This window comes from Bemisia tabaci, chromosome 3 (assembly GCF_918797505.1).
Source record: "Bemisia tabaci chromosome 3, PGI_BMITA_v3".
NCBI classification, from domain to species: domain Eukaryota; kingdom Metazoa; phylum Arthropoda; class Insecta; order Hemiptera; family Aleyrodidae; genus Bemisia; species Bemisia tabaci.
In genome coordinates this window covers 61140822-61168028 of record NC_092795.1, presented here as the reverse complement: position 1 = coordinate 61168028, position 27207 = coordinate 61140822, and the positions used below count along the sequence as shown (strand labels likewise).

Here is a 27207-nt window from a genome sequence, read left to right as displayed (position 1 = left end):
ATGCTCATGTTTATTTCGTCATAATATTCAATTTCGAGGGGGATTTGGACCGCGTTAGACAGAAAGGAACCAAGCCGCATCAGCTATTGCCAAATTTAATCGGGCAATTTAAGTTTATACACGAAAACGGTTATGCGGATTTGTGTGCAAACAGTCAAATTTCTGCATAGTAGGAGGCAAATTGCTTTCAATTTTCAAAGAATGCACATTAACTACTCTTGTAAAAAATTAAATTGCCTAGTAAAAGTTGGCAATAGTTGATGTGGCTGGGTTCTTTTCTGCTTAACACGGTCTAACCTTAATCATACGTCGTGCTGGTAAGGCGCAATGATACAACTATTCAAACTCTCCGGAATGCGTGAAGTATCACGCATCAATTGAAGGCGTTTTCAAAATCGCCAAGTTTCTATATTGGGATTGTCGTGTCGTATAAAGTTCGGAGCATGATATCAATGGAATGACTGATTCCGGACAATTGCGCGCCCATCTCCATCTCCAAATTTAATTGGACAATTTAAGTTTTTACGTGAAAACGGTTGTGCGAATTTGTGTGCAAATCTCAGTCAATTTTCTGCATGGTAAGAAGCAAATCCCTTGAAATTTTCAAAGGAATCCGCACAAACGTTCTCTCGTAAAAAGTTAAATTGCGCAGTTAAATTTAGTAATAGCTGATGTGGCTTGGTTCCTTTCTAGTCCAGGCAAATAAGCCATGAAAGGGGCTATAGCCTGCAAAAATCCCGGGTAGCAATGTTTTCATCAATTCCTATGTAGTTTTTGACGCTGAATCCGAATTTCAACTTTGCGCCATTTTATTCGGACCGGAAAGTTGCCAAATTTGGCAAAAATGGCCTAAAATCGGCATTTTTTGCGGATTATGGCCTGTAACTCGCCAAAAATTGATCTGACGACAAAATTAGTTATTTTCAGAAATAAAGCTCGTTAAATTTCCTATAAAAAAGTTCCTATACATTTTTTGCCTAGGGGCAAAATTAAGCGCGCTGGCGGGCGCCAAACTTTGAAAAATGAGCGAAAATTGCGTTTTTTTGCGGATTATGGCCTGTAACTCGCTAAAAATTGATCTGAAGACAAAATTAGTTGTTTCGGAAATAAAGCTCGTTAAATTTCCTATAAAAAGGTTTCATACATTTTTTGCCTACGGGCAAAATTAAGCGCGCTGGCGGGCGCCGAACTTTGAAAAATGAGCGAACATTGCGGGGTTTTTTTGCGGTTTTTGCTGTATGTCTCCTTTTTTACCCGTCTGCAGAGTAATTTCTGGACAAATTAAGTGAAGATAATAAAATTCACACTGAGTTCCATGAATCGATGTGAAAAATAAGCAGCCCAACACATTGCAGTGTTGCCAAAATTACCTAAAATTGTTCGTTGGCGGTTTTGGACCATTAATTGCCTTATTATCCGTCTATTTGTTTAGTCTCCATTTTGTAAAGCGGGGATAATGAATCGAAATCAGCGAAAAGGAGGATGAAATAATTCTTTGTCACAATTTTTTTCATCAGAATGAGGTGGAAACACTTCAGAGGGTCGTGCGTCCACTAAAGTGCTCTATCGTGACACTTGTAGTGAAGTTGCGCCAGGACATCGAGCTCCTTGAAAATGGCATAGATCGAACAATGCAAAGTATGAAATTAGTTTGGCAATTAATATAAAATCGATTAACTTCATTTTATATAAAAGTAACGTACATATTAAGGCAGAATATATAAATATAATTATTAGTACTTGCTTCCACGCCACCCAAGAGGTCCAGTACATGGCGCGTTTTATTTTTGCGTGGTGTCGCCACAACCTGAGACCAAGTTTTTCACGAAACTTAAATTCTTAAAAATTACTCATCTCAAAAATGGTAAGTATGTTTTAATTATTATTGCCTCACAAATAAGGACGTGCACGCGTACATTCACAAACATTCAGTCACTCAATCATAAAAAGCGGCCAAGAAAAGGACCTTATTCAAAATCGGCCATTTCCAACACCAGCCAAATCTTCGTGATATTTTCAGGGTTGATAGAGAACTACTTCTCAAGTCCAAAACACTGACGATTTTTGAATTTGGATAATTATGGCGGGAGGGGAAGAGTGTTAAAGTTAAAACTTTAAACGAGCATATCTCGTGAACGGTTTGTCGTAGAGAGATGGTATTGGTCTCAAAATTTAGAGAAAATTATCAGATTTTAGCTGGTATTCATGAAATCGGTCCATTTTGAAATTTTCATCCATTGTTGCCACGTTGCCGTAGCTCAAAATTTCAATTTTTTTACATTATGAGCCGCAGCGTTGAAGGGAACGCACGAAAAATTACAAAACTATTATTTTATGAAAGTAGACCGTCTAAGCTTTAAGAGAAGCTCAAGATCATCCATCCAGCAACTGTACTACAAGTGTCACGATAGAGCACTTTAGTGGACGCACGACCCTCTGAAGTGTTTCCACCTCATTCTGATGAAAAAAATTGTGACAAAGAATTATTTCATCCTCCTTTTCGCTGATTTCGATTCATTATCCCCGCTTTACAAAATGGAGACTAAACAAATAGACGGATAATAAGGCAATTAATGGTCCAAAACCGCCAACGAACAATTTTAGGTAATTTTGGCAACACTGCAATGTGTTGGGCTGCTTATTTTTCACATCGATTCATGGAACTCAGTGTGAATTTTATTATCTTCACTTAATTTGTCCAGAAATTACTCTGCAGACGGGTAAAAAAGGAGACATACAGCAAAAACCGCAAAAAAACCCCGCAATGTTCGCTCACTTTTCAAAGTTCGGCGCCCGCCAGCGCGCTTAATTTTGCCCGTAGGCAAAAAATGTATGAAACCTTTTTATAGGAAATTTAACGAGCTTTATTTCCGAAACAACTAATTTTGTCTTCAGATCAATTTTTAGCGAGTTACAGGCCATAATCCGCAAAAAAACGCAATTTTCGCTCATTTTTCAAAGTTTGGCGCCCGCCAGCGCGCTTAATTTTGCCCCTAGGCAAAAAATGTATGGAACTTTTTTATAGGAAATTTAACGAGCTTTATTTCTGAAAATAACTAATTTTGTCGTCAGATCAATTTTTGGCGAGTTACAGGCCATAATCCGCAAAAAATGCCGATTTTAGGCCATTTTTGCCAAATTTGGCAACTTTCCGGTCCGAATAAAATGGCGCAAAGTTGAAATTCGGATTCAGCGTCAAAAACTACATAGGAATTGATGAAAACATTGCTACCCGGGATTTTTGCAGGCTCTTTTCCTTGTTTGCCTGGACTATTCTGTTAAACGCGGTTCATGTAGGTATGAGAGGAAATTTCACGAAAAATCCAACGGAGCCACTCCAACTATTTTGTTCCAAAAATATCGTCGCAAGTATCACAAGCGCCATGCGACGTTAAAAATTTCCGCCGGTTTTTTTATTTTTTTTACAGATAAATTGTTCGACGAAGCTGTCCGAAAATTTTAATGAATTTCCTCTGTGCTGCCGATAAAATTCAGTGGAATTTTTAAACAGATTCAACCGACAATTTCTCTGAAAAAAAATTAAAATGGCGGCGGAAATTTTTAAAGGCGCTTGTGATACCTAGGCCGGAAGGTGACGATATAAGCTTTGAATCAAAGTTTCTAAATTTTGTCCGACTTCTCTTATTGACTTGGTCCAGTGTGCGGCGGCATCTTAGCAGCCGCGACTTGGGTCTTTCGCGACCGCGCTTGTCATCGCTGACTAGCCAACACTGCCGTCTTCGAGCTTTTTTTCTTCTTTTTTTTTTGTCATGGACACTTCAGAGTGTCATGAAGGGTTAATTATTTGGAATGAAAACTTTTTTTAAAAAAAATCCTTAAACCCATATGAAAAGAGCCTCTACAGGACAAATATTCATGACTTTCATAAAATATAAATATTTTGTGGAGGAAATTTCAAAACGCCCGAACGTTTAAGCGGCATTGTTACGTACAATGGCAGCAATGTCGAATGTTTCCGTTTTATAAAAATGTCATTTTAGTCTTGTATATTTTCATATTTCATACGCAACTTAAGATTCTCACTGAGCAAGAATCGATCTTATGATCCATGCTCCGATCAAAAAAATAGTGTATTTTTCCTTCGGAAAGTACACTAAAAGAGAGTGATTAGTGGAACGCCTGGACTCTTTAAGAATCTTTTTTTCCTTTTTAACATTCCGAAATCTAGCGCTAAGAAATGGTGCCTATACATGACCTTATCGTTAACCTTAGTGCCTTATCGTTGCCATGAGTAGGTATGGGTTAAATTATGGATACAACTATTCGTACTTAATGGATGTCCATATTGCATGCAAAAAAAATGGAGGCGCTTTTTGAACCTCTGGTGAGCGGTCGACTTGGCTGCTACGAAAAGAAAATTAGAAATGCATTAAAGCTGGTTTCAATGCAGGTATTTTTTTGTAAAAAGCCAATCCTTCCTCTGCATTTAGATTTTGACCGAATATAAATAATGGAGGAAAACTCTCTTACAAAGTAAAAGCGCTCCTCCACGGAAAACGTGACCTTAAAAAGCCTTTTAGGTGCTTGAGAGTTGATTTTAGACGAGACCAAGGGCATATTTGTGTTTCCCACGACACTTTACATTCAAATCGAATATTCCCTACACACTCCAGAATTCTTTTACAGTGCCGCATGTTAAAAGTATGCTCAAGCCTAAGTGATCTCATCATAGACCTTACTTACCGATTTAAAAAATAAACCTATGATCCATCCCACCCGAAATGAGTTTGAAAATTAAGCAGCCGCACTAACAGTGAATTAAGAATTTTAGAGTCCACCTCGTCTTTCCGCCGCGGGCCGGTTAAACAGGTCTGCGGGCCGATTATTGAAATTGATAGACAGAGCTATAGACAAAGGAGATAAAAGAGGTATGGAGAGATCCCATTGGTAGAGGCGGGTAGTTGCAATGGACAAATGATATAGGTAATAGACTAACTAACGGCAACCCACGAGAGACCCGACAGTTAGTCTATCATTTTCTCCCTTTGTCTATAGGAACCACTCATTTCAACCAATAGGATCGCTCCACACTCCCTATGTCTTCTTTGTCTATAGCTGTGTCCATCAATTTCAATAATCAGCCCGCTGTGCTCCCCCCCCCCCTCTCCTCCCCAGGAATATTACGTTGCGCCTCGCAAGACCCCTTCTTTCCCGAATAGAGGGCAATTTTTGTCGATCCTTACGCTGAAAATATTGGATGATTTTAAAAAAAAATTGGCGTTCGTAACGATTGTGACGTGACGTGACGGAGTGTTTCCTGTCTCTCTCCCGTCACGGTAGATCGGACTTCTCCCCCTCCTTAGTCAGAGCGCAATGCTATTTATGAACGGCCGTTAAAGCGGAAAACTTGTATCAAATTAAGTGTACGAGCTCAATACTAAATTTTAGAGTTGAGGTTGAAGCCTCACATTGTGCGGGAGGCGAATGAAAAGTGAGCCCCCCTCCCGGGCCAAGCGGGCGAATGGTTCGTTGCCACTGCTGCCATAGGCGGTACAACGGGGTGCCATTGAGCGTGCCCGGCCCCCCACACAAAATTTAGCACGTTATCGAACCGTAAAATCGTTGACGTGCTTTAAGAGATCCATGATAGTGTCCTGTCACACTTTGAATGAAATCGAACAGATAGATTCTGAATATTGCTGTGGACAGATATATGGGGATCGCCACACGGTACGACACCGTTTTTCCAAGTATGTTACTGTTTTCTCTGGACCTTATAACGTCGTAGTATTGATGGAAAGTTTTCTGAAATTTTTCTTCTTTGATTTTCTGGAGGATGCATACTTCCTCTACCATATGGAGGTGAGAAAAGTAGAAAGGAGGTGTTAGCATTTCGGGCATCTGAATATTTGATGACTTGATGCCGTAGTGGACAGTGTGAGGCTCTCGTCCCTGTACGCGACCGTACCCATTCGTCATCAAGTCTCCACATTTTCCACGCTGCCCGAAATGCAAACACCTCCTTTTTTTCTCTATGGCCACTGCTGCTACAGCCATAACACATCGGAAGGATGAGATGATGCGGTGACCGTCATTACGGGACGGTTGTGTGGTCTGCTCCGGGATACGTAGACAGGAACATGGAGATCGGCGGTCAAATCTGAAGATGAGCTGCCGTGGAGGAGGCGGTATAGGAGTTCTTCCGATTGTCTCCTTATACGACAGATAACACAGTCTTTCTTTGTTAAAATGTACACTGAAAAATATTGAATGTTGCTTTAGCATTCATAATGTTAAAAAAATGTGCGACAAGTATAATTGCTGATTTTACAATAAATAAAATGCTAGGTTGACCACGTCCACGGACAAATGGACAAGTTCAATATTGTGTCGCATATTTTTTTTTTTTAACAGCGCTAAATCAACATTCAATTCTTTCCGTGTAAAATTCTCATGGATAGCTCAAGTGGACTACATCCTGTAATTGAAGCGCTCGGTGCAGAAAGAGCATTGCTTGGTTGCAGTTCCTCAAAATCTCTCTGCTAACGTTTCATCAATTGTGATTGAAGCAAAGGTATGTAATTTGTTGTAACTATTACTGAATATTCTTTGTGTTTTACAACGCTGAAAACGTATAATTTCAGAAAATTCATCCGATAGTTTTTTCTCTAAAATAAAAATTGGCACTGGAGATTCTGAAACACCGCAACTAAAAAATGCCCTTTCTGCCTCAATTGGGAACTACAATTTTCAGCTCACCCTAGGACCAACTAAAGTGCCATAAGTTTCCGTGTCGAGGGCCACAGAACAATACCGCCTAATTGTCAGTTTTGGCGAAAATGAGTAAGTGACTTTGCCACATTCTTCAGCATTACATACGCAAGCTGATGTTTTTAGTTTTTTCGAATTCTGCATAGGATCGCTGTAAAGATGCTGTAATATATGAAAAATTACAGATCTGACCTCGCAATTATAAAAATGGCGAAGATTCTTCTTCGTCCTGCAAAATCGTCAGTTTGCAGATAGGCGGTATTGTTCTTTAGCCATCTACACGCATATTGACGCTTGTCAAAATGAGTCAGAAGTTGTAGGTCCTAATAGCAAAATGAAGTCCCATTGATCTCTGTACGTATTTTAGCGCTTTCAAATAAATCACTGAGGTACCACAAAAACTTCGAAAAGATTGGAAAATTCCTTGAAATTTCACTAACAGATAGAGAAATAAAAGTAAGAAAAATAATAATAAAAAAGGCGGGTCAGTTTCTGATTATGGTGACCATTCTCTAAAGTTGTTTTGACATGCTCTCTAATAAAGGACTTTCCTTGAAACTTTTCATGCCTGATACAAAATGATATAGGCTTTTTTTTCTCTTCATTTTGGAAGGAAAGTAGATAAGAAATTTGTTCTTAACATATCCTGTTATACAGAACAAGTTTAATTATATGCACAATTATCATGGTGGCACGTCTGCAAGCTACCATCAAAAAAGAGTGGGCTGACAAGATAGGAATTTTACTTGAAAAATAGGATTAATTGCTGTATGTAGTTATCTTTTTTGAAACTTGTTGACGAACCTAATCAAACAGAATGGTTAGAGCAAGATGTTAATTCTTGATCAAGGAATGAAAAGTTTCTTTAGATCCCAGCTGAATCGGAGAGAGGAGAGGTTCAAAATTTGAAAAGAAAAAGATGAAACAATATTTCGGTGTGTAAAAGGGAGAATTTTTTTAAAAAAAATTGTACAACCAGATAAAACAACGATAAACAATTTGTTAAGAGCACGAAAACCTAGAGCATGTTTATCCAAGGTGAAGTGACAAAAAAGATTGAATTTTTCAGAGAAAAACTAGCTTGTTCTAATGTTGTCAAATTTCCACTTAAAATTATTTTTTCTAAGAGGATCGGAATATACACTTTGCATTAAATATTTTGATTCGAGTACAAACAAATCACTCAAAAGTTATGCAAGACACAGTTCATTAGCTGTTCTTGAGAAATATGGAAGAAGGAGAAATTTGGCAACAGCTCAGTTGAGATGGTTTCACTTTAAAAATTTAATCTAAAAGACACAGTGACATTTTGCTCACAGAAGCCCATGTCTGGTCATCACTTGTATCCCATATTTAGACAATAAGTGGGTACATCATAGATTTGAAAATTAAAACATTACACTTAACTTTCCTTAAATGACTCTTAACTTACTTTCACATTCAAGATGGGGAAAATTATTTGCTCTCTGAAACAGAGGAACTTTATCTTTAAATAAATTGATAATTCAAAAAATTAGTCAGAGCTTTAGACGCCTATATAACATTTTGAAATTTTGGTATTAGCATAAGACTTTGCTGCGGAAAGAATATTAGATGGAAAAAACATTAAATAGACCATCTGAAAATTCCTTCGCAAACTGGTATAAAAAGGATCTTCTTCGCAAACATTCGTACATTTTTTGTGTAAAAGTCCTCATTTTGGAGGAGCAAATAGGAGGGTAAGAAATTTAAAGTGCTAACAGAGTGGAATCCGCAGACATGATCCAAATCGCTGAAAAATTACACTTAAAGCATTCCAAATCCCTTGGAATAATTGATAGCTTTGATTAATCTGTCGTTCAGTTTTTCTTTAGAACTATATTCAGGGAGGAGAATGACATTAAAACATGTATGAGCAGTCGGCAATCTGAAAATTCAGAGAAAAAGTAAAAATTAGTATGAAGCTACTTACCGTGGAAAAACATTGAATTATACTTGATGCGGTCAGACTCCAGTATGGACGGAGGAATGGATCAGGGAAACTTGCAGCAACAATGGCATTATTTTTAAAGCAATGAGAAGTATGAAGCACAGCCGAGTGAGGTAGCGACTATTGTTTGCCAAAAAATTCATTGATATATAACCTCAGAAACACTTTTGATGAACTCACAGCGAGTATATGGAATAAGTTAAGACCATCTCGTTTCTCATGTCTGTACATCTCATCTCAAAATCTCCTTGGCGGTTCACTAATAAATAATACAGCAGTTAAGAAAATTCTTCTCTCTTTGCTTTTTTCTTTCTCTTACTAGGCGAGGACTTTTTTAATTCCTAGATCTACCCATGGGGCGTATATAGTTTGGTCTTTCAAAACTTCTTCACAATTTTTTCCATTTTGGGAAAATGTAAAACTTGAATTTTCACTGGATGGCGACACTTCTGGGTCTCTAAAGAGATTTCTCTTCTTGGAATTTTAACACTGGTTGCAGAAAAGCTGGTGGAAGATGTGGAGAGAAGATTCAAGAAAATTGTGGTTTGGTGATTTCTCTTCTCTGGCTCACTTGTGAGAAATGATTCAGAATGAGTGAACAGAAATTAAACAAAAAATACAAATTTAACTGGACCTAGAAAATTTGGAGCTTGAAAAATTAAATTAATTTTTTTTTAAAATTACCAGACGAGAGTTCGATAGAGAATTTTAAAAACCACTTTTAAAAATGCGAGTCGCGTCTCGGATGACGGCCGGAAGTGTGGCCAAAATACGTCGGTAACAAAATTCAATCAGACAAATGAGTAAAATTTCTTAAAAGTATTTTTGCTTTCTTTGAATAGATAAATGATTGATGAAATTATCTAAATGCATTTAAATTTTGTGCTTGCAGCCTCACAAACGTCAACGAAAAGTGAAACTACTGCATTAGACACACTGCTGCTGCTACATTGAGAGTTGCCTATCCTTGGAAGTAATAGATACACTTCTTAATCATGCATTCAGGTTTGCATGGCCGCTTGCATGAAAAATAGAAAGGCTGATAATACTGGTAATGTCAGCTCGCAATTGCAATAATATTTTTTCGAAAATCGCATTAAAATTCGCAGTATTTTGTGATAAACTGCAACAACTGGTGAATGAAAGATAAAAAAGGAGATCAGAGCTTGGTTAAATTCGGAAAAAAAAGGTTTTTAATATGGGATGGCCGGTTTGAAAAATGGGAGGGTTCTGCACTCCTGTTACTAAGATCCATCAATTTTTAAGACTCACTTACTAACAATTCCTGCTGCAAGAAAATGATTCACCGATACCAGAGTTGCGCTTGAGTAATATTGGAGTAAGATACATTAGAAAGACTAAAAAAGTTATTGTTACTCCGCTGATGTAATAAAACAAGTCCATAAATGCACCTCCAAAATTTTTTGTCCATTGAAATTCACAAAATTCTCTTAGGTTACTAAACTTATTGGAGAATGAGAAAAAATATATAATTAACGGCTCACTTGCACATTCTTTTTGATAAAGGAGTCGCGATTATCCCTGAAGATGAGCGGCATGCTCAAAACCCGTCCAGAAAAATTGTATTATAAATAATGTGTAAGTGAGTTGTTAATTATATATTATTTCTTATTCATTTTTTAATTTATCTTGTGCAGTCTGTTACATTCCTCTATACTTTCTTATTACTGGAGAGTGCTTGACACATGATAAGATGGAAAATCAACAAGAGCAGAGCGCTATGAAAACAGCTTTTATGTATGTAAATCAACGAAGACTTAAATGTAGAGAGAAGAATGTTGCTCGTCTTGAGACGATAGAGACTTACCTATCAGAATCACAGCCGTTTCGGGCAATTATCAATTTCAATTTAGACAGTCCACCGACTGGAACTCTATCACTGCCTGTTGCAAATTGAAGTAGTTTTCTTTGACTTTCCAATGGAAGTGCATGAACTATTTCCCAAAAGTCTTTAATAATTTGCGTCTCACTGGTATAGCCACCATCATATTCCGTGGCTTCTTCTAATTCGTTCATATTGAAACTCTGTAAAAAGAAGGACATAATTTAGGGAGAGCTTAAGTGCTATAAAATACAAAAAAAAAACTTGAAAACCAAAGGCTACATGCATGTAAAATGAAACTTTCTGGGAAAAATTCTGTAGCTGTATACAAATTTCCGCTAAATTGTAGAACGACACATAAGCATACAGGATGTTTTGTCAATCTTTATTCCACAGAACGTGTTTTGATCCTCCTAGACAAATATTATCTAGGTCTCCAGCTTGACTTGTTATTCCTCTTGGAAAATTCGATTACCATTCTGATTAATTTCAATCTACAAGCAGGGTAACTACTGTTTACTTCTTGAATGCTATATAATTTGGAATTAAAACTCTAAACAGGCAGAGACAGTATTGATGAGATAGTATTGCTTTACCTTGCTACCGCAAATTAGCTGTTCTACTTCCTCTGGTCTGAAAAGAAGATGAAGGGGCGATTCATCTGTCACCATTTCGAAACCACGTCTAAAGGCTTTAAACTGTTTGTCCACTGATGTATTGAGAAGGAAATCAGAATAGAGATCAACAAATTCCTGGAAGAAAAAAGAAAATCGGTTTTGAGATACATATTAAGCACATTCACAAGACAGAATAAGAGTCTAATATTCACAAGAGGAAACCGGATGACTAAACTCATTTTCCATACAATTGTGCAAGTTTATATCTGCGATGAACAACTGTCAATGATAACACTTGGTGATTCTCTTCAAAACTCACTAGATACAATGTAAATTATGCATTGTGCGGCTGTGCAGTTTCGATCTCTTTATATTGAAGGATATTTAATTCAGTGCAAATTAGATGAAAATCAAATATAAAAAAAAATATCTTAGGAGAAATGTATCGCTTCATCATCGAAGACCATGCTTTTGAGTTAAGGGGATACTAACGGTAAAACTCTCAAACCACGTATCTCGTTTGCAGCGTTTTAAAATCTTCTTGGAATCCACTCCCCTGCCCGGCTTTATATTTTATTTTCTTTGCAGGGAACAAACCGACGTATAATTCCTTGATATTTTTCCACAATTTTTCTCGCATAGAGAGGAAGAATCATGGAAGTTTTGGGAAGTTGTGTTCCACTTAAAAAATACAGTATGACAAGAAGTCTGCAACGTAGCAAACCGAGATAAATGGTTTGGGAGTTTCACAATCTATATGCTCCCTAATGTTTTACATTTCAGTACCAAAGAGGCCAAGACTGACATTCTGAGGCAGTTTCAGTCTTTTCAAAAGGTGTATGGATATAAGTAGAACAGATAGTAGATATAAGATAGTAGATATAAGTAGTGTATAGTAGATATAACTAGGTGTATAGGTTAGTAGAACGAAAAAAACCAGCAGCCGGATTGTTGAAATTTATATCGGCACGACAAGAATCGAAGATCAATAAATTAAATGGAGCAGATAGGGCTATGTCTTATCTTGCCAACATGGCCAATTAAAGTTTCAACAATCAGGCTGTAGGAGTAGAGTTCACTCACTTTCTTATTAATTTGATTAACATAAATCTGATCTCCGTTTTCTTTCAAATCATGATGTAAAACAGATCCAAAAGCATCTTCATAACAAATCCTGAAAGTCTGCATGAATGTGTCCTGCATATCATCGTCTTCGTGATCTAACATTGATTTTAAACCGGAGTACAGGGACTGAAACAAATTACAATCATACACTTTTAGAAGGGATAACTTTCCGATGGTAGACGTCATGTTAAAAAAAATAGGTTTCCGACCTCAAATAAAAATTCTACTTTTAAAATGAAATTTTGCAACAGGCCTAACAGCGATAATGAATCGAAAACGAATGGATTGATTTGGTGATGAGGGTTCTTTGTTCATTGCTTGCTCTCAATTCATGGCCCCTCCTCAGAACAGGCTGAAACTTTGTTGCCCTCTAGATAAAGTCATGAAGTGCTTCAGTTGACTGCAACTTTATCTTCCCACAACCGTCTTCCTAAATTTTAGCTAAAGACTCTGGTGATGGGAAATGCTGGTGTCTTATTGCAATGCTTGATAATTAAGGTATTACTGTTGTAAGATGGAGGGTTGGCAAAATGTTTTGCTTCTGCTAAAGTTTTTCATTTAGAGGCAAGAACACGTCAGAGTCAACGAACCTGATCAGTAATAATTTGGCTCTGAACAGACTGCCCTGAAATAAATGGCTTTGTTCCAAAATATTGTGTAAAAATTAAATTGAGGATGAAACTCATGAAAACCCTATTAATTCTCATTGGTACAAATCATAATTATCATCACAAAAAATAATTTTCTGCATGACTTAAAGGTTAAACGGCTGCACTGTATTGTATAATACTCACCTTGTTGAAATCTTCTAAATCGTAGTAAGTCCCTTTCTTCCCCATCAGTTTTCTGTACACAACCATTGGAAAATGGACATCTAATATAACATTGTTGTAAATCGCTAAACCGAGCACAATGCCGATTAAGGTGAACTGTGCATCACTTTCAAAAGATGTTGTGTTGAACCACATAGTGCGCGTTTCAGGTTGAAGAGTGAACATACCTGTCGAATAGAATAATTTTTTGTTAGTAAAATTATGGTAAATGGTAATGAATCAGCTCAAAAGACTTGCAAATCTTCAAAACAAAATTTTACCTATGACCTATTCATAAGGTCCTCCCGGAAGGACTTCGATCCTCTATCATTTTACACTTTCGAAAAAAAAAGAAGACAGGTTCAGGGCTTACGTTATGGAAATAAGTAATTTATTACCTTCATGTCTAATTTTTCATTAAGCAGACCTTAATCCCCCCTCCTATTGGTTAACTACAAACTTAAAAAATAGTAGAATTGTCTCAGGCAAAAATTTTACATCTTTAAATACTCATGAGAACGTATTTGGTTACATGCAATTTGCAGGCAACTTACCGTAATCAGGGTTGAAAATTTCTTCCACTATGAGTTGGAAAAATTCCTTAGAAACACCTCCTTCATCGATACCTTGTTCTCCCTCAAATTCCACAACAAGTTGTTTCTTTAGATTTTTTGGATTTTCTGCTGCTATCATTTCAAGCTGAAAATGAAATATTTTATGCTGTAAAAACTTAACCCAGAAATGGAGAAAAAAAATAGCTGCAGTGTCTTCTAGAAATTTGTATGCATCCATGCAAAGGTACAATAAAAGTTTTTAAACCAAAACAATTTATCAACACAAGTTTTTTCGAAAGATTGGATCAACAATTCAACACTGGTTTTAGGAAAATGTTAAAAAGAGGCCTAAACCAGGTGAAACAAAAGCACACAATCAGCAAACAATATCTTCAATTGATCTTGATTCTAATTCAATATTTGAGCCAGCTTTCCTTCAAATTACTTGATCAAAAGTTAACAAATGCATTATTATAAAAAAGGAAGCTTAATACTTTCCACTAACATTTTTCAAATGTGAACATGCTACAGGTTTTAAATTGAAATTTTGTTCACTAAGGTAAACCCATTGCACAGTAACAAAAAGTAAAAATTGTATCTTCTATACTTAGTCAAATATAATGAATAACCAAAAAAAGATACAAACCAACATGCTAAGAAAAGGATATCGATAAAAACATAAAAAAAAAGGGGGGGGGGGCAAAATATTTAAATCTAATGGGTTCAACCATCACAAATATTTTTTTTTATTTCTTTTTTCCATTTTTTTCTACCTACCTCTCACTAAGTCAGAGCTGACAATAATTGATTATACATACCTCAACGAGCGCATCTTTTATGATGTGATCTCTCCTAACTTTCAGCCTTAAATAAGGGTTGGTTGGTGTTCCAACAACAGTTCGAAGCAAACTTATGCGCCTTTCACTATACATTCGAATGCGATTATCATAATACAATCCCAGCGTTTTAGTTGCAGGAGTTAAAATGAAGGAATAGTGCATGAAACTAAATTTTTTAGAAGTCATCCCGAACACTAGGCCAGAACCACTTGATTCTTTGGAGCTTTTGTAATTTGCGAAGTCTTTGTCCATTTCAACAACATCGCTAAGCGGCTCATTGTAAAACTCGGAGAAGGGTATAAAAGGTGTTCGAGCATCCAGGACATCAATCTGCAGAAAAAATTAGAGGCATGTAAGTACTGTTATACCCTTAAAATCCTTTGAGTGGCTGTAGAGACACATACTCTGAGAATAATGAATAAAAAAAACTCCACTTACACATATTTCCATTTATTTACAAAAAACTATCCTATTATTGTGCTAGGCACAAAGCTCCTCAACAGTACTCTTGCGGAATGTCTATTGTACCTTCTCATTTAAATTCCTTACTTTTTTAATTATCTTTCTCCGTTTTCGCTTACTTACCCAACAATTCACTTTTCAAGGGGTCTCTAAAAATCTTTGCTTCTTCATTGCCTTTTCCTTACTTTTCCTTGCCTTGCATGCATTTTAAACAATGAAAAGGATAAAATGTTTTACTCAGACGCATGAATAGATAAAGTTTTCAACATAAGCCATGAGCAGTATTATCAAGACTCCCCGTGATCTTCAATATTCAGCAAGGAAATTTGTTAAAATGAATTTAGTAAAATGAATGGCAGGAAATTCTAGAGGATCAAAAACGAACAAGAACTTACATTCAGTTCTTCACCCAGAGGATCTTTGTCGGCCGGACACGTACAGCCCCTTTTTGCACTAATAAAACCATAGAATAAGGAATCTTCAGAAATAGGACAGTCTGACAAATCTTCTTCTCGTAGCTCAGGAGAATCTAATTCACCGGCCAACAGGTTTGCGAAGTAAAGGATCTGCAAATACAGAAAAAAATGTACTTGTAAAATTGTAAATTGTGCTTGTACTGGATAAGTGACAAGTATTAAAATAATAAGAAAAATATAATAACCAAACAGTTAGGAGAGGTGCGCATCTGAAAAGAACACATGCAATAAAATTATGAATGCGACTACCCCAAAACTATAAGCTTGAATGGCGGGAGACCAAGATTTGACCAAAACTGAGATGTCGCAATCTATAAGCACAGTATTTCCTACTTTAGACGGGATTCGATCTTTAAAAATTTGAAAAACCTTCTTCTACGCCAATTTTCAATTAAATGTGGGCATAAGGAATTAGTTCCATTTAAATTTAGGAACTTTAAAGCGGAGAGTTAAAAAAATGTATGCAGTTTCATGTAAAAATATTGAAAAGATTCTTACTTTCATAACTTTAGTAGCTGCTGTAATGGCTTCATCATCCTGAACAAAATATTCACTGGTGAATGTGCCCATGACAACTTTTGAGGAGACTAGCTGTTGTAAAGCTTCGAGGATATTTTTTAGCCTCGGTTTACTGTGCCTGGCCCAGACTCTGGCTAATCTTGACTGAGCGGCCAGCGGCAGGAGACTAGCGACAGTGCACAACTTGGGAAGAGCTGTCTCTAGATACTCACACCTTTCTAACATCGGTATTTCAAATACGATCACAAAAACCTGCACCAGCATATCCAAGTTGCATGAATTTCCACACTTCCCACACATTTGCAGGTCAATGGATATTTGATCTGAAAAAAAAAGAGGTAAATTTCTTAGGGTACAAGTTAAAGTTCCAGACAGGAATAAAGAGCTTTATTTATACAATGAGAGCAAGTGACATTACTTTTTTGTCTTTTTCACTTAAATTCAATTCAATACTTGAATAATTAAATTCCCATGAAGTAATATTCAAAATCTCACTTGATTCATCCTTACTTTCTATTTCATAGCTAGAAAATTATTCAGAACCCATTCTGAAAGAAGAGAACGCTACTTGTAGGATTTTTAATCAGCCAACATTTAGTGAGTGTGTTTCTATTTAATCATGAAATCTGATGGCAAAAACTTCTCCAATTCAATACGAAATTAAAAATGAGAAAACTTTGCAAGAAAACTGAACCATTGGATCCTACAATTGCACAAAAAAAACCCCTTAAAATTAGGGCTGTGCGAATGTGGTTTTTTTTATGTCGAATCGAATCGAATATTATGAAAAAGTTTCAAATTCGAATCGAATATTTGTAGTTTTTACCTGTTTTTGACCAAAACCAACCTCTGTGTTGGTCGAAATAAAAATTGAATAAATAATTTTGGCGCGTATACGTAGTATACCGCCTTTGCGATCGTTTCGACCCCCCACTCGGGATATATCGGGATTTATAATAGGTACCGGTGATTTGGATATTTTAGCCCCAAAATTACCTTTAAATCGACTGTATCTTTCAGGAGTTCGACAGAATTTTTCCTTTCTTTGCTTAAATTATTACGTAGCACTTTTCTTTAAGAATCTGATAAGATATTGCTGGGGGCAGATCAAAAAACTTAAACTCGTTCGAATGGCTTTCTACATTCACAAAACACGGTCTCGTCAAAGTGCGTCGTTGAAGTGTTGGATCGTATGAATTCTCTTGTTGTGCTACTTGCCTATTTTGAAATCTCTGTAAATGAAAACTAAAGGGGTTGATATGTGTGAGTTAATGACGCGCCTTATCAACACATTGTGTTGGAATTCACTGCTTGTTTTTCTTTCTAACTTTCAAATTTTGATTGAAGAAATTACTATTACGGATAAAAAGATCAAGAATTAATCAATTCATTTAATTATAAAATGGTTTTGCGAACATTTTGATTTGCTGGGGAAAGAAAAGAAGGGAGAGAAATTTGTTTTCTTTCAGGACGACCAATTGATTGAACAGTCGTGGAACTGTAAAACTGCTTCTTACTGTCCGAAAATGCATTTTATTCAGTTTTACTCCACATCAATGCTGATCTCGTAAAGACAGTCTAGCAACATTGGAAAGACCGGGGTGCCGCGCAAGGCAGAGAAGGATAGGTTATGGAGGTTAGTACATTCGCCCATTTGTACGCTATGTTGATGACGTATTAGGTGGAACTCAAGTGGCACGAATTTTGAATTGATCCGTCTTAAGCGAGTGCCGTGCGCTGCATGAACCAATGAAACGTTGGCCTTTGTTTTCCTAAACTCAAAACAAGTAGTTTGAATTTGGTTTGAGCTGCGCGCCATATCAAGTTCTTACTAGTACGTCATCAATATGGCCGGATGTACGAATATTCGGTGTTTTTTGTTGGATATTCGAAGTTTAGTCAATGTTGTCGAATAATTCGCTTATTCGGGGTTTCTAGGTTCAAGTTCGAATCGAATATCGGAAAAATTATTCGAACTTATTATTCAATTCTGTTTTTCCTCTTTTACTATCTAGGCAAACGATAATGTGGTTTGTTCCTTTCAACAGTCAAATGTGAGGCATTCACATTTACAAAAACAAGGAAAAAAGCATTCATATCAATTTCCCTTACGATAAGTGAATTTCCGTCTAACGCCTACAACATAAGAAGAAACTAAATTACCTGCCAAGGTCAAAAGTGCTCGGACAAAAGCATCTTCAAACTCAGAGGCAGGAACAGATGATAGCTCTTTGTATGCTCGTCTCAATGATGCAATATCAACAGCTAAATAATCAGAACATGATTCTATTTCTCCTTTCCCGACAGCCACGCTATCCTGGTCTTTCTCCATTTCACCTTCCAGCTCTCGAACCTTAAAAAATAAAAAAATAAAATTAAATGCAGTTCCATAAAAATTCATCATGCAAATACTAAAAAATGTTAAAGTTGTCTCAGCAATAAAGAATATTCTACGATCAAGTTTCCAAGAAATAGATTGAGAGCAAATCCGCTGAAATAAACTGAGCATTACGTTATTCTTGATGTATTAATTTATGGTTGATCTGAAGAACAATCAAAATTTAAAATACTAGCCAACTGCTTTCTCCTGGTAGTTAAAGCTAAGGAATGCATCTGTGATTTAGAGGGAATTCATGCAGATCTAAATATGTGCATATTTCAATTGAAAATCAAGCTCTAAATTCTTTGATTATCCTTTTTATATGGAATTCAATGATAATGACTTTTCAGATTGGGCAAGTATCATTTTTTCTTCTATATGTTCCTGAGCTCCAAGCAGCATACACACACTGGGAGGAAGAGGAATTAGTGATAAAATACTTCCAATAAATTTGGCATTCTTCCAATGTCACGCGTAACAAATATAGCTCAGACAACCTAGGAAAGAGTCAAATACATGTTTTACAACTTTGACCTTAAATCTTCACCCATGATGTTGAATGTTTCCTGGCTTGCTCAGATAATACTGAATGGCTCAAAGGCTCATTTTTTTTAATATTCCTTTTTTAATCGATTCATGATCTTCAATCGATTGCAGAACCAATGAACCTTTGTATATTCTAGGATCAGTTGGATTTCATTTGAAAATCTCCTACACTATCAAGCACTACTGCCATGCTGAGGAAAAATGCTGTATGAACTTTCAGACGTTGCAATATTTTCTGGAATATTAATAGAAAACGAATTTACATGGAAAATTCTGTGTGTCGTTATTTCAGTTTTATGGACGCTTGTTTGCAATTTAATCTAATTATCTGAAAAATTCAAGGAAAAATATGCTTGAATTTACTATTTACTTTTGTCAGGAAAAATTACACTGCAACATTTGATGCTAATACGGCGTTTTTCCTTTTTTTTCTTTTAAAGAAGCCTTTCATCTATTACATGATCAGATATTAATTAAAAGTCTCCGGTAAATATACCATCTTATTCATAATTTGTGAGGCTCAATTGTTATTTGAACTGCTTTTACCTCTTCCTTCTTCAAATTAGGGTACAGTTCTGATTTGGCTGGCTCCGAATCAGACTTCAAGAAGCTTTGATACAAACATTCTGGCTCAGAGAAAACTTGATATAATGACGCTCGGAGGGCTGAGTATGAATTTGTTTCTTTGCAAGTTTCCAATATATCATGAAGGATTTTTTCGGTCAAGTATTTTTTTTCTGTAACAAGAAAGCAAACATTCTGATTACGTATAAACATTAAGAAGCAATGTTTTATAAAAAAGAAAGAAAGAAAGAAAAAAAAAAGAAAGTCAGGGGACTCTCATAACGAGAACACAAGGAACCAGCTGATTTCGTCAATATGGAGAGATTCTCGTTATAACCATAGTCGATAATTAATATGGGAAGTTCAAGGAACCGACTGGTTTCCTTGTTACAGAGAGATTCTTGTTATAGCTATCGTCGTTACAGAGAGAAAATACTGTATCTCATGTTTTACAATCTTACTGAAATATTCTTAGAAATGTGAAAAAAAAACTTTTCTCAGCATTACGATCAAATCATCATTCGTTCCTGGATAGATTTCGGAAAAACTCTGTCATTTAGCTTTTGCCTTTGCAATGCCTAGAACATGTTCATTTGCCTTAAAGTAGTACCTCCACTCAGTGACAGAAGCCCCAGTTAGATGTACCATAAAAGCAGAATAGTTAAAAATACATGAAAACGACATATTTGTATGTGCAGAAAAAATGAAGAAAACAGAAAAGAATTCAGAAAAACAAGAAAAAAAAGTGCAGTTGTCCCTTATTGTCGCGTTCAATATGTGATGAGTAGATCATCTAGTTATTACTTACTATACTTGCGTGTTCATTAGATCTCAGTTTGTGAGTTCTGTCTCAAGACGAAAGGAATGAGTTAGGTAAAAAGTTAAAGTAGTAAGAGATATTTGAATACCTTGAAAGCTTCGCTGCTACCCCTAGGATTCAGAATTGAAACAACTTTTTAGAGAGCAATTATAAATGCTAATGCTATGGAGGATTGGCCCAGCAGAAAACCCCAATTCTTTAAGCATTGCAGCTTCAAAAAGACTGAAAAACCATCCCCACAATTTTCTGTTTTCCTTCAACTTTGCAGATCCTACACCACCCTCAGAACTTCTCCTTGACAGCCTTTTTTACCCATGCCATTTTCTGGTGTCTGTTTTTTCAATTATTTGGGCTATTCTTGGGTATTAAGTATTCTTTCCTTAAATGCAATGTTGAAGGATCAATGAAAGTCTTGGATGATCTTTGGGGCCGTTCAAGTTTTACGTAACGCACTCAGGGGAGGGGAGGGGTTTCAGCCAGCATTACAGTGCGTTTCAAGGAGAAGAGGGGGGGTATCAAGCCTAGCATTACGTAACAAATCCGAACCGGCAGTAAAACAACTTAGAAAAAACCCTGCAAAAAATTGGAAATACTGCCCTTCCCCGGTGAATTTTTTTTTAAAATTGCGGGTGGGGGGAGGGGGGTCAGGCCAGTGTTATGTAATTCATAAGGGGGGTGTAGGGCTGTGTTACGGAAACTTTGCAAGGGGAGAGGCGGGGTTAAAAAATCGGAGATAGAACGTTATGAAATACTTGAACGGTCCCTTTCTGAAAAGACACTTTGCAAAATAGTGTTCTATTAAAAATGACCTTGAACTTACTAGTGCTTGAAGATGCATTGTAAGGCTTGTTGGTGCAGTCCTTGTCAGAGACAGATGGTGAAGTTGTTTTGGTTTGCGTCTTTGTGGTGGGTGTGTTCGAGGACGTTGTCGGAGTCAAAGATTCTCCAACCTCAAGCTCACTTGAAGCAGAAGGAACTTTTTTCTCGCTGGAGCTGGCAGACTCGATAACATTTGATAACGAGGAGACAAATGATTCAGGCGTGAGGTCTCCTGCCTCTTGAGTTCTAGGAATTTTTGCCGGGTGATACTCGCACAGAGGAGAGTCTTCTTTGAATAATTCAAGAGCTAAAACAGCAGCTTGGTTTGGCTTCAATGATGGAGCCTGAAAAGAGAGAAGTAAAGTGTCTTTATTTTCTGCTAAAACATGATGGACAGTGCTCAAGATTAAGGAAAAAAATCATTAGTTCCGACTGGATTGAAAATTCTATAAACGCATTAGCATCTAGCAGTACAGAAGAAAGGAGTGTCTAGGAGTGTCCCTTTATAGTCCTTTTTTTTGTAACTTTCTTTCTTTTTAGCAGTTTGTATCATATTTAGTTACTAAGCTACACTTATAGGCATGTGCTTTAGAGTAGTCCCCAGTGCTGAAGTTGTATTTCTGTTAATAGGTATGTTTTTTTAGATAGATAAATAAATAAATACTAAAAATTATGCCAATCCTTTAAACTTACTTTTCCACTAGAAGCACAAAATTTGTTGCTGCAGTTTTCATTGCCACAACCATCTGTAAGCTGATAGAAGTAGCGTTCAATTCTTTTCGCGGCAGCAGCTCGTTTCATGGTATCTGGCTCCCCGTTATTGGACTGGAATACCTCTTCCTCAGGCGAGAGAGCAAGGCTCGAAGATGACAACTGCGCAAGAGCAGAAGTGTTGCTGAAAGAAAGGAAATAAGGTTAGTTAGACACCAACAATGAGAGGGAGTAATTTCCAGTCTTCAAGCGGCTGTTAAAATACTAGTAAATAAAGGTTGGTTCTGATTCTTCAAAAGATACGAAGATGCTGTAAAGCAGAGAACTCTGCAGCTATGTACTGGATAGAGAACATTTATTCTTACTGCAGAGCAACTGAGACATGAAATAGGATAACACGAAATGTGACTATTGCATTGATTCCTTCAAAGAAACAGAAATCAGTTACTAGTCAAGAATTCTTAAGGTCACATACAAAACATGGGGAGGGCGGCTGATGCTAAGTTTCCAAAGAAATATCCAGGGAAAGAAGAGAAAAATTATGACACATCACTTATCTATTCAGATTTCACTTACGGAGAGTCACTAGAATAAAATAATAATCACACTACCACCAAGTAGATTCCAAAGGAGCGAAACATTGTTCAGATACGATGGCTTTAAGTTTTGAGTAAATTTCTCATGCTTACAATTTGCATGAGCAAAACTTATGTTTCCCATCAAATTGTTCCTGTCATGCCTACTGAACACCCACGAGCTACAACATACTGAATCCATCGTCACTCAGTGTAGGACATGAACATACTCTACAAGAACGTGCATAACAAACAATGGCTGAGGAAGATACCGAGGTAACTTTGGATTAGCAAAGGTAAATTGAGTTACGCTCATGAACAGAATATGAAATTAAGAGCGACCCATAGCATAAGATTGATTGAATGGAAGTGATTCAAACGGTAGTCGTAGCTATCATAACCTCTAAGGCATTCCCTGATAACTACATTGGCCTCGAGATAAAACAGATGCTTCTCTACATTAAAATTAATGATAAGAACTATTGCGTAGTTGTGGCCTGAAAAGAAGTGCTCATTCTAGATGAAACGAAATTTCCAGAAATCAAATAATAAACAGAAGATGATACAACATGAGCTGGAAAAAAATCTTGATTTTACCTTGAGCCTTCGCTGTCCTGTTTTTTATTTTCGGGGTTCATAGAATACTTAAAAGTATAACACGTACAAATGCTACTGAGTTTTAAAGGTCATGGGCCGGATACACGACAAAAAACACTCAAACTTCGTTCACTTTGTGTTTTTCTACACTAAAAACTACAAGAGATTGTGTGCTATTCCTATTCCTATCGTGAGTCACAATGGCGATCGTGGGGAGATGAAAGTGGGGCCGGAGGGGGGGAGGGAGAGCTCTAGAAAATCGACGAGGGGTACGGCCAGTTGTTTATGTTGTTGTACCAGTTGTGACAACCTGAAGGTAGCGAAAACAGTCTAAGCGCAGTAATTTCAAAAGGGTCGATTTGCTCTTTAATCTGTTCGCAAAGGCCTTTACAAGAAAACGATGTTTCTAGGAATATTCCCACGGCTTCAAGTCCTGTCTTCTTGCTATATTTTCCTCAAAATTTTGATGCAAAATTTTCTCTCTCTGTAGTGCTTTTGAGGTGGTAATAGGAGCAAACATGCAAAGAGGGAAATTTGAACATGTGATATTTACGAGCTACTAGCTACATGCCTTCAGTTATTTCGGATCTGAATGAACCAAATTGTCAGAGGATTCGCTCACTACAGAAGCACGAAACAAAAACCAAGTATTCACGGACTTTATGCAAAGGGGAGGGGTAAGGGGGGGGTTAAAGATTTACAGCCGATTTTGTGTTGTACAGCCGGGAAAAACATCTCCGGAATAAATAGTTTTGTGCATTTTGGGCTAGCACCACACCTTCATGCGAAAAAGTTGTATCGCATGTTATAAAAGTAAAGCAGCGTTGAAGCTACCTACCAAACCACGCAGGCGTTACATGGACTAAATTTTTAGCGTCAAAATCGAAAATTCGCCGATCGAGCCGAAAGCAAGCTTGGCCGCTTGGAAATGACCCGCTGAGTGCGATTTTCCAGTCGAGAAAAGCTCCGCGAGTCCCGCGCTTCGAGCTATCCGCTGAAAATCGCTCGGGAGACTAAGAGTCAAAAAGTGGTCTGAAAAGCTCGTTTTTGACCTGTTTCTGACTGTTCCTCGGCTCAGGAAGTCTCGCCGAGAGTCGAGACCGTGCGGAATCGATTCTACGCCTCCAACTACGTAGGATGCGACTGAAATCTTCAAACATTTTTTCTCAGTCCAAACTCGAGAAAGATCGACAGGGGTTCCATGGACTAAATTTTTAGCGTCAAAATCGATAGTTCGGCGATCGGGTCGGAAACCAAGTAAGCTCGCTTGGAATTGACCCGCTGAGTGCGATTTTTCGAGTCCGGAAAAGCTCCGCGAGTCCCTCGCTTCGAGCTATCTCTGCTGAAAACGCTCCAGAGAAAGAGTCATAAAATTGGTCTAAAATGCTCGTTTTTGACCAGTTTTTGTCTGTTTCTCGGCTCAGGAGGTCTCGCCGAGAGTCGGGACCGTGCAGAATCGATTCTACGCCTCCAACTACGTAGGATGCGACTGAAATTTCGAATGTTTTTTCTCAGTCCAAAATCGAGGAAAATCGACATGGGTGACATGGACTAAATTTTTAGCTCAAAATCGAAATTCGCCGATCGGGTCAGAAACCAAGTAAGCTCGCTTGGAATTGACCCGCTGAGTGGATTTTCCAGTCGGGAAAGCTCCTCGAGTCCCTCGCAACGAGTTATCCGTTGAAACCGCTCCGAAGAAAGAGACAAAAAGTGGTCAGAAAAGCTAGTTTTGGACGAATTTTTGACTGTTTCTTAGCTCAGGGAGCCTCGTCGAGTGTCGGGACCGTGCGGAATCAATTCTTCGCCTTCAACTACGTAGGATGCGACTGAAATCTTGAAATTTTTTTCTCAGTCCCAAATCGAGAAAAATCGACAGGGGTTACATGGACTGAATTTTTAGCATCAAAATCGAAAATTCGCTGATCGGGCAGAAACCAAGTAAGGTCGCTTGGAAATGACCCGCTGAGTGTGATTTTCGAGTCCGGAAAGCTCCATGAGTCCCTCGCTTAGAGCTATCTGCTGAAAACGCTCAAGAGAAAGGATCAAAAAGTGGTCAGAAATGCTCGTTTTTAACCTGTTTTTGACTGGTTCTCGGCTCGACGAAATCAAAAGTTCGCCAATCGGACCGACACCAAGTAAGGTAACTTTGAATTGACCCGCTGAGTGCGATTTTCGAGTCGGAAAAGGTCCGCGACTCCCTCGCTTCGAGCTATCCGCTGAAAACGCCCCAGAGAAAGATTCAAAAAGGAGTCAGAAATGCTCGTTTTTTACCAGTTTCTGAATGTTTCTCGGCTCAGAGAGCCGCGCCGAGAGTCGGGACCGTGCGGAATTGATTCTACGCCTCAAAATGCGTAGGATGCGACTGATATCTCGACATTTTTTTCTCAGTCCCAAATCGAGGAAAATCGACTAGGATTACTTGGACTAAATTTTTAGCGTCAAAATAGATAGTTCCCCGATCGGGTCGGAACAAAGTAAGCTCGCTTGGTATTGGTCCTCTGAGTGGGATTTTCGAGTCCGGAAAGGTCCGCAAGTCCCTCGCTTCGAGCTATCCGCGGAAGACAATCCAGAGAGTAACTCAAAAAGTGGCCAGAAACACTCGTTTTTGACCAGTTTGCCTGAAGTCAACGAGACGCCTTCAAATGGCCGGGTATGCAAAATGACTGCCGTGACGCACGAATAGTGATATCAGAATTTTACATTAAGTTTACGGATTGATTTGAAGGCGCTTTTCTATATCCATTATGAGTGGCCTTGTACAATGATGTTGACCAAAAAGTTCATAATTTTGGGTGTTTAAATCGAGTTGCATATTGGGAAAATGCCGAGGAATATTATTTTGAAATAATATTAAGATTGTTTTTGGTATCTACGTCCTTTTTAAATGAAGAGAGCGCAGGCGGCTGGATCAGATTGTGTATTTCAAGTCCCTTGGTTCGGTCATCGTATTCTGAAGTCGAATGTGGGGTTTTTTTTCCAAACACTATTCTGCTTTCATTTCTCTTAATTTTGCCGATTTTTGGGTTTAGAATGATTCTTTAAACTCATGCGCAGGGGCTATCGTCCTTTTTTTGCTGAAAACTCAAAATTTGCCGAGATTTTTTATCTTCAAGATACATATAAAAAAAAGGCGACAAAATTGTATCCAAAAATGGTTTGCAGGGGGCGAGTCTATGGTACGTGTACACGTAAAATTGCTAAAAATCAAAATCTTGACTGATCCTTTTTTCGAAATACGCGATTTGAGATTTCCATAGTAAATGCAAATTTTTCACTGATTTTGATCCGATTTTTTATTTATTTGTACACTGAATCGGTGTTGATCGGTTAACGTTTTCATTTTTCGTTCGATTCATGTCGCTCGTACAGACCCTCTTGTTACACGCACACTTCCTTTCATACCCTTTTTTTTTAACTGAAAAATTCGTCTCCAGCTGCGTCTGCGGCAATTGTTGATACGAATATGTTGTGCGTACTGGTTTCAGGTCATTACTTACACGAATCTCTGAAGGCGTTTTATTTGCGAGAGCAATTCGCCTTCAGCTGCGTCTGCAGCAATTGTTGTTACGAATATGTTGTGCGTGCTGGTTTCAGGTCATTACATACTCGACTCTCTGAAGGCGTTTTATGTGCGCAAGTAGCGTACCCTGTTGGAGAACTGGCCAATTGCTCTCGCACATAAAACGCCATCAAAGAGTCGAGTATGTAACTACCTGAAACCTTACACCTACATGTAACCAGCACGCACCGCATACTCGTAACAACAATTGCCGCAGACGCAGCAGAAGGCGAATTTTTCGGTTAAAAAAAAGAGTATGAAAGGAAGTGTGCGTGTAAAGAGAGGGCATGTATTCGATCGACTTGATTCGAACAAAAAATAAAAACGTGAACCGATCAACACCGATTCAATGTACAAATAAATAAAAAGTGGATCAAGATCAGTAGAAAAGTTCCATTTACTATGAAAATTTCAAAGCGCGTATTTCGAAAATAGCACTAGCCAAGATCTTAAGTGTGCACGTACCATGGACTCACCCCGAGCATACCATTTTTGAGTAAATTTTTGTCGCATTTTTTTTTTTTTTTTTTTTTTTTTTTTTTTTTTTTTTTTTTTGCTTCAAAACCAATGTGCCGGGACTCATGCGGAATTTGAGATACACCCTTACGCCATAGGAGCAACGAATTGGACCAGATTCAGCAGGAACTTACCAGTTACTATGCCGCATTTTGAAAAGAGAAGTGTTTGA

At 37.6% G+C, this 27207-nt stretch overlaps 1 protein-coding gene across 1 annotated transcript; it reads right to left on the bottom strand.

Annotated features, from left to right (window-relative positions):
• Window positions 1–7662: 7662 nt before the first annotated feature.
• Ube3a (ubiquitin protein ligase E3A) lies at window positions 7663–23186 on the bottom strand. The gene is made up of 14 exons (XM_019047686.2): window positions 22961–23186; window positions 21771–21972; window positions 21079–21421; window positions 19421–19611; window positions 18112–18301; window positions 15928–16271; window positions 15349–15519; window positions 14471–14821; window positions 13653–13797; window positions 13081–13286; window positions 12245–12412; window positions 11141–11296; window positions 10530–10747; window positions 7663–8638 (listed from the first exon to the last, which is right to left on the bottom strand). Exons 1-14 carry the CDS (start codon window positions 22999–23001, stop codon window positions 8518–8520), a joined length of 2847 nt encoding a protein of 948 aa, XP_018903231.1. The 5' UTR covers window positions 23002–23186; the 3' UTR covers window positions 7663–8517.
• Window positions 23187–27207: the final 4021 nt, after the last annotated feature.